Source organism: Indicator indicator, chromosome 24 (assembly GCF_027791375.1).
Source record: "Indicator indicator isolate 239-I01 chromosome 24, UM_Iind_1.1, whole genome shotgun sequence".
Taxonomy (NCBI): Eukaryota; Metazoa; Chordata; class Aves; order Piciformes; family Indicatoridae; genus Indicator; species Indicator indicator.
In genome coordinates this window covers 1,421,667-1,434,474 of record NC_072033.1, presented here as the reverse complement: position 1 = coordinate 1,434,474, position 12,808 = coordinate 1,421,667, and the positions used below count along the sequence as shown (strand labels likewise).

The following is a 12,808-nucleotide window of genomic DNA, read 5'->3' as shown; positions in this document are numbered from 1 at the left end:
AGAGCAAGAGGGGTCATATTCTGCAACCAGACCTGGCTGGAAAGTCAAATCTCCTCTCCTCCTCTGCAGTCTGCAGTGTGTTCTTCCTAACAGAGTCCCCTTTTCATCCACAGACAGTTTCTGCCTTATTCTCTTCCCAGGCCCCACACACTTCTGTCCAAAACACACCCTGAGTGCTGGCTCAGCCCCACAGCAGCAGGCTGCTGAAGCACTTCATGGAACAAGCAGCCACGAGCACACAGCTTCCTCCTCACAGCCACCAGAAGGGACAAACCAGATGGCAGCCACCACAACCTGGCACTCTGGCTTCTGGAGCCTCCTGCCCATACACATAGGAAAGGGTTCAGTCTGTCCCCAGAGCTGTCCCCTAGTCCCAAGACAAAGGCATTGTCACCTCCAGGCTCCTACTCCCATGAATTCTACTGCCCTGATGGCTTCACATCACAGTGAGGATGCTGAAGGGACTGGAGCACTGCCTGGGGAGGAGAGGCTGAGAGCCCTGGGGGTGTTCAGTCTGGAGAGGAGAAGGCTGAGAGGGATCTGATCAATGTCTATCAATAGCTGAGGGCTGGGGGTCAGGAAGGAAGGGACAGGGACAGGCTCTGCTCAGCTGCACCCTGGGATAGGACCAGGGGCAATGGATGGAAACTGCAGCACAGGAGGTTCCAGCTCAACATGAGGAGGAACTTCTGCACTGTGAGGGTGCCAGAGCCCTGGAGCAGGCTGCCCAGAGAGGTTGTGGAGTCTCCTTCTGTGGAGCCTTTGCAGCCCTGTCTGGATGTGTTCCTGTGTGACCTGTGCTGGATTCTGTGCTCCTGCTCTGGCAGGGGCTTGGACTGAAGCTCTCCAGAGGTCCCTTCCAACCCCTCACATCCTGTGAGCTGTGACATCAGCACCACAGACACCACACATCCTCTGACTTCCTACCCAGCACCAGCCTGGCTGGTGGGGTACTCCCAGCCCTGAGTTCCCATGGCAGGGAGAAGAGGAGGGCAGGTTGAACTCAGCTGGCAGGAAAGGGGTTAAAGCTTCAGCCACTGCTTTGTGTATGAATTAATGCAGGGAGCTTTGAGCCAAAATATCTCCCATTAATTTTTCCAACTATTTCAGAAGCAGTAAGATACACAAAGCAAAGTTTATTTTGGTACTTGGTATATACTTCATTCTCATTAAAAATAAATTAATCAGCAAATTCCTCCCCCAGCTCAGCCTTCTTTTATGTAAATAGAAGGCAGCTGTAATGAATTACAAGGTGTTATTATCTCACACACACTGTATAATACTTCACACATAAGAGGGTTTTTCTTTTCTTTCTTTTTTTTTTCCCCCTGCTTAGCTCAGCTTTCAACAAAAAGCATCTGAAATAAACTGCAAGCAAAGTTGTTTGGCCTGAAATGTTTGCACAGAGGAGGGATACACTTCACACATAGAGGGGCTCTTTACATGACTCATTTTATAACAAGGTAAACTGAGGAAGTTAGCCTGGGGAAGGAAAAAAGAAAACCCAACCCCACAGAAGAAAAGCCCAACACAACAAATGGCTTCTTTTGTTGTTTTCTACACAGAAGGTTCCCTAGGTGAAGAGTTCCTCTTCAAAAAAAAACCAAGCCAGGCTTTGGGAGCTTCTGGTCTGCATCCCACTGCTCTTCACACACAGAGGGGAGGTCAAACACTGCCCAGAATCACAGAAGTGTTAGGGCTGGAAGGGACCTCAAGGCTCATCCAGCTCCGTTCCTCCCAGTCCTATCACTCACTCGCTTTGTGACAATGATCCTTAGTTTGTGACACTGCTCCTTACTTTGTGAATCCTGCATCTGGCAGCAGTGTGGCTGTGGCTGTGCCTGCCTGTGGCTGTTCCTCCTTCTGAAGTTACTTTTCTCATAAGGATCCAAGCTAGAGGAGGGGAGATTGAGATTAGACTTTAGGAAGAAGTTCTTCCCCATGAGGCTGCTGAGACACTAAGACACTGATTCTGTTTCTACAGCACCTCACTGCAAGCTCAGGCTTAACAGTTTTTGACTGACTAAACTTCTTTCAGAGCTTTCCATCATCTGAAGAGGGCTACAAGAAAGCTGGGGTGGGACTTTTTAGGCTGTCACGGAGGGAATGGAGCAAAACTGGAAGTGGGGAGATTCAGATTGGATGTTAGGAAGAAGTTGTTCCCCATGAGGGTGGTGAGAGCCTGGCAGAGGTTGCCCAGGGAGGTGGTGGAAGCCTCATCCCTGGAGGGTTTTGCAGCCAGGCTGGATGTGGCTGTGAGCAACCTGCTGTGGTGTGAGGTGTCCCTGCCCATGGCAGGGGGGTTGGAGCTGGCTGAGCCTTGAGGTCCCTTCCAACCCTGACAGTTCTGTGATTCCATGATTCTATCACTGTCACAAATGAAGGATGAATGTCACAACTGAAGGATCAGTGTCACAACTGAAGGATCAGTGTCACAATTTGAGGATGATCATCTTCAATTTTTAACACTTTTATTCCACTAAGCCTTCCTCTTAGGTGGTTTACTGCTCTCAAAAGCACTCCCAAACCAAGAAAACACAAACCACATCCATTTCACCCAGACTGACTTTTATTATTGACTAGGGTTTGAGACAGGAGAGAAATGAAAACTGTTTTTGTCACTGACCTGGAAACAGCCTAGGGAACCATCCACCTACACAGCACACCTCAGCCTCTGCTGATCTCATCAGTGCAGCTCTTGCTCCTGTAATTACTATCTTGGCCTCATTTGCCTGCACAGCCAGATCAGGTTTTCACTGTGGGGGGGGAAGTTGCTAGGTCTTGTCAAAAAGCCCTGGACCACTGTTTTGGGGGATGGAGGACAGCAGAATCCTGTCCCATTAAGAGGCACAGACAGAAAGAGAGATTTCTTTTCAGAAGGAAATTCTTGGACCACAGCTCTGAAGAGAATCTGGAAATGTCAGCAAGGCAGACTGAAAGCCCAAGGACTGTGAGACAGCTTTCAGTGACAGCCTGGCTGCATTTTGGATGCCCAAGGTCACAGAGGATGACTGGGGCCCAAGAATTATTCTCTGCATTCTCCTATCCTTGTGCAACAGAGCAGGGAGTTCCTGAAAAGGATTTTCACAGAACCCTTCAGAACCTCTTAAAGCAATTCTTAACCTCACTAAAGCAGGTGTGGACCACCCCATCTCCAGAGCAGGCTTTGATGTGCAAAGCTCAGTCTGCATTCCAGCCAGGCAGAGAGCCACTGCTGGACCTCTCTGCAGCCACCCTCCACGTGAGGCAAAGGGCAGAAATGTCTTCTTGAGCTGAGTGAGTGATGGTAAAACACCTGCTTTGCTAGAGACAGAAGGCAGGGCTGTCACTCAGTGCCACAAAAAGCAGAGAGGTTCTTAACTACCACTGGTGTGCAGGTAAGTATGCAGGAGAGTGTGGCTGTGCCCTCTGCCACCCAGGCACCAGGGACAGCAGAGCCAGTTCACTCTTTCCTTTTCAGCAGCAGGTTCTCCTTCCTGTTACCTTCCCCACCCACCCAGCCCCAGCCCAGTTCAGTTTGAGGCCTGCTTCCCAAGCTGGTGTGACCCAGCCTGATGGGAAGGTCCGGGCCTGGAGCTGTCAGAGTCCTTCATCGTTGTAAACAGGGGAGAGAGGCTTGAGGATGCTGCGGGCGTCGTCCTCCACCAGCGGCCGCCAGCTCACCTCCCCGGTCAGCAGCAGGTCCTCCCCGCTCAGGGCGTCCAGGTGCTGCACCTGCAACCACAGGGGGCTCAGGGGTTAGTGCAAGGTGCCCACCACCCACCCAGGGTGGGAATCACAGCAGGGTAGATCCAGGCTGGACAGTAGGAAAAAATTCTCTGAGGCTGGGGAGACACTGGAGAACCTCCCCTGTGGGGCCAGGCTGGGAGAGTTGGGGCTGTGCAGCCTGGAGAAGGCTCCAGGGAGACCTCAGAGCAGCCTTTCAGTACTTGAAGGGCTCCAGGAGAGCAGGGGAGGGACTTGGGACAAGGGCTGGGAGTGGCAGGATGAGGGACAATGGCTTTGAGCTGGGAGAGGGGAGACTGAGAGTGGAGAGGAGGAAGAAATTGTTGAGAGTGAGGGTGGGGAGAGACTGGCACAGGTTGCCCAGGGAGGCTGTGGCTGTGCCCTCCCTGGAGATGTTCAAGGCCAGGCTGGATGAGGCCTTGAGCAAGCTGTGCTGGTGGGAGGTGTCCCTGCCCATGGCAGGGGTTGGAGCTGGATGAGCTTTAAGGTCCCTTCCAACCCAACCCATTCTGTGAACCAAGCTCCTCAAGAGCTATGCTGACAGGGAGCAGGACAGGGAGGTGTCAGTTTGCTTTGCCAGCTGAGTGACACAGACCAAAGAAGGGGAATCATGCAGCAGTCATGGCAAGGCTGGGAGATAAGGATCTGCAGATCCACTCAACTTAACTGTGTAAGGCCTCCTGCTAACACCTCAGCTAATGCCTGCCCTGGACACCGAGGAGCCAGGCAAGCATGAGTCAGTGGATGTGCCTGGCACTGCAGTCAGATGACACACTGCTGGCTCCACCATCCACATGCAGTGCTCTCATCAAAGGCCTTTCACACAGACCAAGGCTCTTCACTCCAGAAAAAAAAGGCTGCCCAGCAGGGAGCACCTGAGCTCTGTAATATAAGCTGAGAGGAACAGGGAGTGAGCCTTCATTGCTGCAGTACAAGAAAGGCTTTAAAGGAAAGTTCAAGGTGCAGTGTAAGTGAAAGAGGAAACCTCTTGTCACACAACCCAGAGGTAAGCTGCTGCCACAGGACACTGAAAACACCCAGAGGAAGACAAAAAAAAAAGGTCCATCAAAGGTCAGTAAAAGAGAAAGCACCACCCTGGCTCAGGAAGCCCAAGAACCAGCTTGGTAGGAGGTCTGCCCAGGGAAATAGTCCCCAGGCTGGCTTGAGAGCAGCCCTGAAGAAAAGGCCTTGGGGGTGCTGGGGGAGGAGAAGCTCAGCAGGAGCCAGCAGTGAGCACTTGCAGCCCAGAGAGCCAAGCAGAGCCTGGGCTGCAGCAGGAGAAGTGTGGCCAGCAGGGCCAGGGAGGGGATTCTCCCCCTCTGCTCCACTCTGCTCAGACCACACCTGGAGCTCTGGGTCCAGGTCTGGAGCCTCTGTTCCAGGAAGGATCTGGAGGTGCTGGAAGGTGTCCAGAGAAGGGCCATGAGGAGGAGCAGAGGGCTGGAGCTGCTCTGCTCTGGAGACAGCCTGAGAGAGTTGGGGTTGTGCAGTGTGGAGAGGAGAAGGCTCCCAGGAGACCTTCTTGTGGCCTTCCAGGATCTGAAGGGGGCTCCAAGGAAGCTGGGGAGGGACTTTTTAGGCTATCAAGTAGTGATAGGACTGGGGGGGATGGAGCAAAACTAGAAGTGGGGAGATTGAGATTGGATGTCAGGAAGAAGTTGTTCCCCATGAGGGTGGTGAGAGCCTGGCAGAGGTTGCCCAGGGAGGTGGTGGAAGCCTCATCCCTGGAGGTTTTTGCAGCCAGGCTGGATGTGGCTGTGAGCAACCTGCTGTGGTGTGAGGTGTCCCTGCCCATGGCAGGGGGTTGGAGCTGGGTGACCCTTGAGCTCCCTTCCAGCCCTGACAGTTCTGTCATTACCTGACAAGGAGCTCCTGGGCAGAGGAAGGAATACAGCAATGGCCACAGAGGGTCTGACCAAAACCAGCCTGCTTCTGACAGGGTTAGGGTTAGGGTTAGGGCTTCTGACAGTCAGCAGCATCTTCCCTGGGAGGAGGGAAACACAGCACATGCAGACAATGCTCTTTGGCCTGATTTATTTCCCCTCCCTCTCTCAAAATGTGCTCAGCAATTCTAAGCCTGAAGAAGGTGTTCTGCATTGAACAGCCCTGGCCAGACCTCTCTGCTATAAACCTTGCCAGTGGCTTGGCCAAGCACCCAGGGGCACCTGCAGGATCACAGAACATCAGAGGCTGGAAGGGACCTCCAGAGATCATTGAGACCAACCCCCCTGCCAGAGCAGGGTCACCCAGGGGAGTCTGCACAGGAATGCATCCAGGAGGGTTTTGAATGTGTCCAGAGGAGACTCCACAACCTCTCTGGGGAGCCTGCTCCAGGCCTCCAGCACCCTCACTGTACAGAAGTTTCTCCTCATGTTGAGCTGAAACCTTCTCTGTTCAAGTTTGTCTCCATTGCTCCTTGGCTTATCACTGTGCACCACCCAAAAGAGCCTGGCCCCCTCCCCTTGACACCCACCCCTCAGCTATTGAGAGACATTGATCAGATCCCTCTCAGCCTTCTCCTCTCCACACTAACCACCCCCAGGGCTCTCAGGCTCTCTTCACAGGGGAGATGCTCAAGTCCCCAAATCATCCTCCTGGCTCTCCCTTGGACTCTCTCCAGCAGGTCTCTGTCTCTCTGGAACTGGGGAGCCCCAAACTGGACACAGGATTGCAGCTGTGGTCTCAGCAGGGCAGAGCAGAGAGGGAGGAGAACCTCCCTAGCCCTGCTGGAGGATGCCAAACCACTTGTGGCAACACCAAGTCCCCAAGTTCTTGTATCAGTGGAGAGTTCTTGCTCACTTCTGACATGCCTTCAAGATTTCCCAGGGCTGTCCTCTCCAAGGATGTAGGGAAGTGACTCAAATCAGGTTGGTACCTCCAGTTCCCAAGCTAGAAGAACTGCACAGAGTTTGCTGTCAGGAGCTGCTGACTGGAGCTGAGGCTGCTCTGTGGGTGGAAGCCCTTTGCAGGGACCACACTGCCCTGCTCCCAGGCTGCAGTTTGAAAGCTGATGGCTGGTCTGAACCCCAGAAGCCCTTAGTGTGCCCTTCCTGGACAGACCTGCTGGAAGGCCTTCACCATCCCTCTGTGTGAAATGAGCCTCATTGCTGAGGATTTTTCCTCTCCTCCTGAAAGAAGGTTGGAGCCAGGCAGGGGTTGGTCTGCTCTCCCTAGTCTCAGGTGACAAAAGGAGAGGCAATGGCCTGAAATTGTGCCAGGGGAGACTTAGGTTGGAGATGAGGAAAAATTTTTTTGCTGCCAAGAGTGGTCAGGGATTAGGAACAGGCTGCCCAGGGAGGTGGTGGAGTCCCCATCCCTGGAGGTGTTCCAGCAAGGTGTGGCCATGGCACCTGGGGCCATGGTGGGGTTGGGTTGATGTAGGACTGGATGTCCTTGGAGGGCTTTTGCCAGCCCAAGCAGTTCTGTGGTTCTCCAGCAATCCTCCCCACTGCTAGCAAAGAGCTGGTTTGTGCCATCCTTACTGCTCTTCCCTGAGCCTTCCTCATCTTCCTTGCTGCTGAGAATCCAAACCACACACAGGATCCCAGATCAGGAGGGTCCATGGATTTCAGAAGTGGCATGGCAACACTCCTGGATCCCCCAACCCTGCCTTTGTAGTGCTGAGAATGTGATTTATTTTCTGAGGCACTCCAGAGTGCAGAGCTGGGATGTTGCTGACACAGCCATGGCCTCCAGGCCTCAGCCCCAACAGACAGCTTGGAGCTCAGCAACATGCCTTGGGGCTGGGACTGCTCCTCTCAAGGGCACCACTTCAGAGCTGGCTTCACAGGAGCTGTGCTGGTTCCTCCCCAGGTTCCTCCCCACATGCAGCCCTTCTCTGTGTGTTCCCTGCTTCCTCACCTAGCACAGCCAGCTTCTGCCCTGCCCTCTGCTTGCACACACAGGAGTGCAGCAGATTCTCCCCAGCCTCATCCTTTCCCTACACCTCTGCTCCCTGACACCCTTCACTTCTACACTTGCCTACAGCCTCCTAACATCAGTGACCTCAAGCATGAAGCCAAATGTGTCCCTCCTGTGAAGCCCCCCAGCATTCCAAGTGTCCTCAGGCCCTGACAAATCCCAGCCCTCCACTTCCATGGCATTCTGGCACACACACACTGGAACACTCCCCCCTGACCTGCAGCTGGGGCTGCATACAGCACTGGAAACATCACAGAGAAGGCTGTTGTGGAGGTCTGGGGTCTTCAACTCCCTGCCCACACTCTTCCTCCAGAACCTCTCCCACCCCTCTCCTGTCCTGGATGCTATGGTACCAATGTTTCATGGAATCACAGAATGCAGTGGGTTGGGAGGGACCCTCAAAGGGACATCTCCAACTGGAGCAGGCTGCCCAGGGCCACAGCAAGTTTGACCTTGAGCACCTCCAGGGATGGGACCTTCACCAGATCTTTTCTGGGCAACCTGTTCCAGTGTTCCTGTGTGTGAAATTCCTCCCCATGTCCAATCTAAATCCACCCTGTTCCAGTTTCAAGCCACTGTCCCTCATCCTGCCACTCCCAGCTCTTGTCAAAAGTCTCTCTCCAGCTCTCCTGGAGCCCCTTCAGATATTTAAATGCCACTGTAAGGTCTCCCTGGAGCCTGCTCTTCTCCAGGCTGAACAGCCCCAACTCTCCCAGCCTGGCCCCACAGGGGAGGTTCTCCAGCCCTCTGATCACCTTGGTGGCCTCCTCTGGTCCTGCTCCAGCAGCTCCAGGTCCTTCTTCTGCTTGGGGGCTCCAGAGCTGGACAGAGTATTCCAGGTGGGGCCCGAGCAGAACAGAGCAGAGCAGAGCAGAGCAGAGGGGCAGAATCACCTCCCTCAACCTGCTGGTCACACTCCTGCTGATGCAGCCCAGGCTGTGATTGGCCTTCTGGGCTGCAAGAGCACCTAGGAACCTGACTCACTACTTGGTGTTGTTTCCTCCAGGTATTAACTGAAAGAGACAGAAATACTTCTGGAACAAAACCCAGCAGCTTTTAATTCTTTCCCACAAAGCTCATCAGGAGACTTTCTGTCCTGTGTACTGTTCCAGTGCCACAAAATGGTCTTTCCATGCTCCCCTTCTGCCTCTGTCTTCTTCTCCCACTGCTCCAGCATCCTCTGCAGCTCTGAGCAGTGCCCTTCCTGCTCACTTGCCTGAGTAGGGAGGAGAAGCCTTCAAGATCCAGGTCCTGGTCAGGCTTCTCAACACAGATGTGAAGCCTTGTCCCTGCCACAGACCACCCAACCTCCTGGTGCCCTCAGCTAATGCCCACACTGCCTTTGTGGCTGTGGTTACTGTCCCAGCACAGCCCTGGGGGTCTCCATCTGCCCACTCTGCTGCCTGGCCTAGCAAGGGCTGTGTGGCCTCTGCCAGCTGACTGCTGCCACTTCACACACTCACAGAGTGCTCTGGGTTGGAAGGGAGCTCCAAAGGGCATCCAGTCCAACCCCCTGCACTCAGCAGGGACATCCTCCCCTGGATCAGGTTGCCCAGAGCCCTGTCCAGCCTCACCTTGAACAGCTCCAGGCACCTGGAGCCTCAACCACCTCCCTGGGCAACCTGTTGCAGTGTTCCACCACCCTCCTGGTGCAGAACTTGTTCCTCACATCCAATCTAAATGAAGAGGATCTCAACTCTGCCCCATGCAGTACAATTCTACAACAAGCTGCAGCCCATTTCACCAAGTCCCTGTCCAAAAACCATGAGCAGGATTGCTCCCAACACTTCCTGAACTCTGCAGCATTTAGAGTCACAGAATGGTCCAGGCTGGAAGGGAGCTCCAAAGCTCATCCAGTCCAACCCCCTGCACTCAGCAGGGACATCCTCCCCTGGATCAGGTTGCCCACAGCCCTGTCCAGCCTCACCTTGAAGATCTCCAGGGATGGGACCTCAACCACCTCCCTGGGCAACCTGTTGCAGTGTTCCACCACCCTCCTGGTGCAGAACTTGTTCCTCACATCCAATCTCAATCTGCTCTGCTCTAGTTTGAAGCCATTGCCCCTGGTCCTGTCCCTGCAGGCCTTTGGGAGCAGTCCCTCTGCAGCCTTCTTGTAGCCTCCTTCAGGTACTGGAAGCTGCTCTAAGGTCTCCTTGGAGCCTTCTCCAGGCTGCACACCCCCAGCTCCCTCAGCCTGGCCTCATAGCAGAGCTATTCCAACCCCCTGAGCATTTTTGTGGCCTCCTCTGGCCCCTCTCCATCAGGTCCATGTCCTTCCTGTGCTGAGGGCTCCAGACCTGCCCACAGCACTCCCCTGCTCAACGAGGATCAGCCAGCTTTTGTATTTTGACCTTTTTCCTTCTTAAAAGGAATGACTGACTGGAGAAGTCCATTCTGTTGGTGAGGAGGACTGAGTCAAACTCTGCTGCAAGAAAAGGCAAGCTTTGCTGCTGTGCCCAGGAGGGTGCAGAGAGGCTGCCCAGGAGCTGTGCTGTACCTGCTTGCGGACATACTCCACCAGGAGCTCCAGGTGCCGAGGGTCCTCACAGTTCCTGTTGAAAAGGTTCCTCCAAAGAGCTGCTGCCAGAACGTGGTCATCAGACAGGATTCCCTAAAGGAAGCACAGAGGGAGATTAAGAACTGCACCTCTGAGCACAAGACCTCCACATCCCTCAGCAGCTGGCAGCGTTGTCCTGCACAGGGCTGTGGATGGCACCAAGCTGTGTGGTGGAGTCTGCACTCTGGGGGGGAGAGAAGCATCCAGAGGGACCTGGGCAGCATTGAGAGGTGAGTCCACGCCAGCCTCAGGAAGTTCAACAAGGCCAAGGGCAAGGTTCTGCACCTGGGCAGGGGCATCACCAAACACAAATCCAGGCTGGGTGAGGAGTGGCTGAGAGCAGTGCTGAGGAGAAGGCCTTGGGGGTGTCAGGTGGTGACAAAGTCCCCAGGAGCCAGCACTGGTCCCTGGCAGCCCAGAGCCAGCTGAGTGCTGAGCTGCATCCAGAGCAGGGAGAGAGCAGCACAGGGAGGGGATTCTGCCCTCTGCTCTGCTCTGCTCAGACCCCACCTGCAGCACTGCCTCCAGCTCTGGGGCCCCAGCACAAGAAGGACCTGGAGCTGCTGGAGAGGCTCCAGAGGAGGCCACAGAGATGATCAGAGGCTGCAGAACCTCCCCTGTGGGGCCAGGCTGGGAGAGTTGGGGCTGTTGAGCCTGGAGAAGAGAAGGCTCCAGGGAGACCTCAGAGCAGCCTTCCAGGACCTGAGGGCTCCAGGAGAGCTGGGGAGGGACTTGGGACAAGGGCTGGCAGTGCCAGGATGAGGGAGAGTGGCTTTGAGCTGGGAGAGGGGAGACTGAGAGTGGAGAGGAGGAAGAAATTGTTGAGAGTGAGGCTGGGGAGAGACTGGCACAGGTTGCCCAGGGAGGCTGTGGCTGTGCCCTCCCTGGAGGTGCTGAAGGCCAGGCTGGATGAGGCCTTGAGCAAGCTGTGCTGGTGGGAGGTGTCCCTGCCCATGGCAGGGGTTGGAGCTGGATGAGCTTTAAGGTCCCTTCCAAGCCAACCCATTCCATGAATCTATAATTCCATATGGAACAATCTCCAAAGACACATGGCAAACATTTCACCCTTCTGGAGCACATTGTGGTCATGAATCAGTCTACTGCATGACAATGTCCTTCTTACCTCATCATATCCAAAGAGAGCTGCATAGAAATTTTCTACCATAGTTTTCATATCTTGCTTGAGAACAACAGAATTAATCTGAAAAACAAAAGAGCAAAGCATTAGTACAGGCTTTAAGGAGGAGCTGATGGGAAAAGAGCAGTTTCTGTCTGTGCAGGCAAGGAAGAAACAGAGCCTTGGCTGCCCTGGGTCAGGTTCATAGAATCACAGAATGGTCTGGGTTAGAGAGGGGAGCTCCAAAGCTCATCCAGTCCAACCTCCTGCACTCAGCAGGGACATCCTCCACTGGATCAGGTTGCCCAGAGCCCTGTCCAGCCTCACCTTGAAGAACACCAAAAAAACAAAAGAAGGGCACTTTATTTTTCCCTACAAAAAAGACCCCAGCCAATCAACTGCCCCCAGATCAAATCTGAAAACCCAAACCCCAAAAAACCCAACCCTTCCCCCCATGCTCTTCCCAGAACCCCACACTGGTTCTGCTGGCTGCAGATCAGTTGCTGCCATAGAGAATCATGGAATGGGCTGGGCTGGAAGGGACCTCCAAAGGTCCAACCCCCTGCACTCAGCAGGAACATCCTCCCCTGGATCAGGTTGCCCAGAGCCCTGTCCAGCCTCACCTTGAAGATCTCCAGGGATGGAGCCTCAACCACCTCCCTGGGCAACCTGTTGCAGTGTTCCACCACCCTCATGGTGCAGAACTTGTTCCTCACATCCAATCTCAATCTGCTCTGCTCTAGTTTGAAGCCATTGCCCCTGGTCCTGTCCCTGCAGCCTTTGGGAGCAGTCCCTCTGCAGCCTTCTTGTAGCCTCCTTCAGGTACTGGAAGGCTTCCTAAGGTCTCCCTGGAGCCTTCTCTTCTCCAGGCTGAACACCCCCAGCTCCCTCAGTCTGTCCTCACAGCAGAGCTGCTCCAACCCCCTGAGCATTTTCCTGGCCTCCTCTGGACCCTCTCCATCAGGTCCATGTCCTTCCTGTGCTGAAGGCTCCAGAGCTGCACACAGCCCTGCAGGTGAGGTCTCAGCAGAGCAAAGTGGCAGAATCCCCTCTCTGGCTCTGCTGGCAGTGCTGCTTTGGCTGCAGCCCAGGCTGTGATTTGCCTTCTCCACGAGCCTGGCCAGTATTTAATCAAATTCAGAGTGAGATGACATTCATGGAGATGTCTCCATCTCAGTTAGACCTGATGTCATCTCTTGTGCTGGAGGGACTCATCAACACTTGCCTCCCCATCCACTGACTCAGCAGCAGGTCTCAGTGGGAAGTGCCTCTGCAGCTGGATGCATCTCAAGCCTTACAGGAACATGGTTGATGCTCACATTGGCCTTCTGTGCTGCAGGCTCACACTGCCTGCTCTTGGCCAGCTTCTCCCCCACCAGCACCTCCAGGTCCTTTTCCACAGGGCTGCTTTCTCTCACTTCCTCCTCCAGTCTGTTCTGACAGTGAGGATTGTTCTGGCCCAGGTGCAGCACTCTGCACTTGGTCTG

At 54.4% G+C, this 12,808-nt stretch overlaps 1 protein-coding gene across 1 annotated transcript in view; it reads right to left on the bottom strand.

Moving 5' to 3' along the window:
* Nucleotides 1–3,579: 3,579 nt before the first annotated feature.
* LOC128975200 (ubiquinol-cytochrome-c reductase complex assembly factor 1) overlaps nucleotides 3,580–12,808 on the bottom strand; it is a 59,090-nt gene continuing 49,861 nt past the window's right edge. Inside the window, exons 8-10 of the mRNA XM_054392008.1 lie at nucleotides 11,328–11,405; nucleotides 10,145–10,258; nucleotides 3,580–3,714 (exon numbers count right to left, since the gene is read on the bottom strand). Coding sequence (XP_054247983.1) covers nucleotides 3,580–3,714; nucleotides 10,145–10,258; nucleotides 11,328–11,405 — 327 coding nt within the window. The remainder of the gene's footprint in view (nucleotides 3,715–10,144; nucleotides 10,259–11,327; nucleotides 11,406–12,808) is intronic.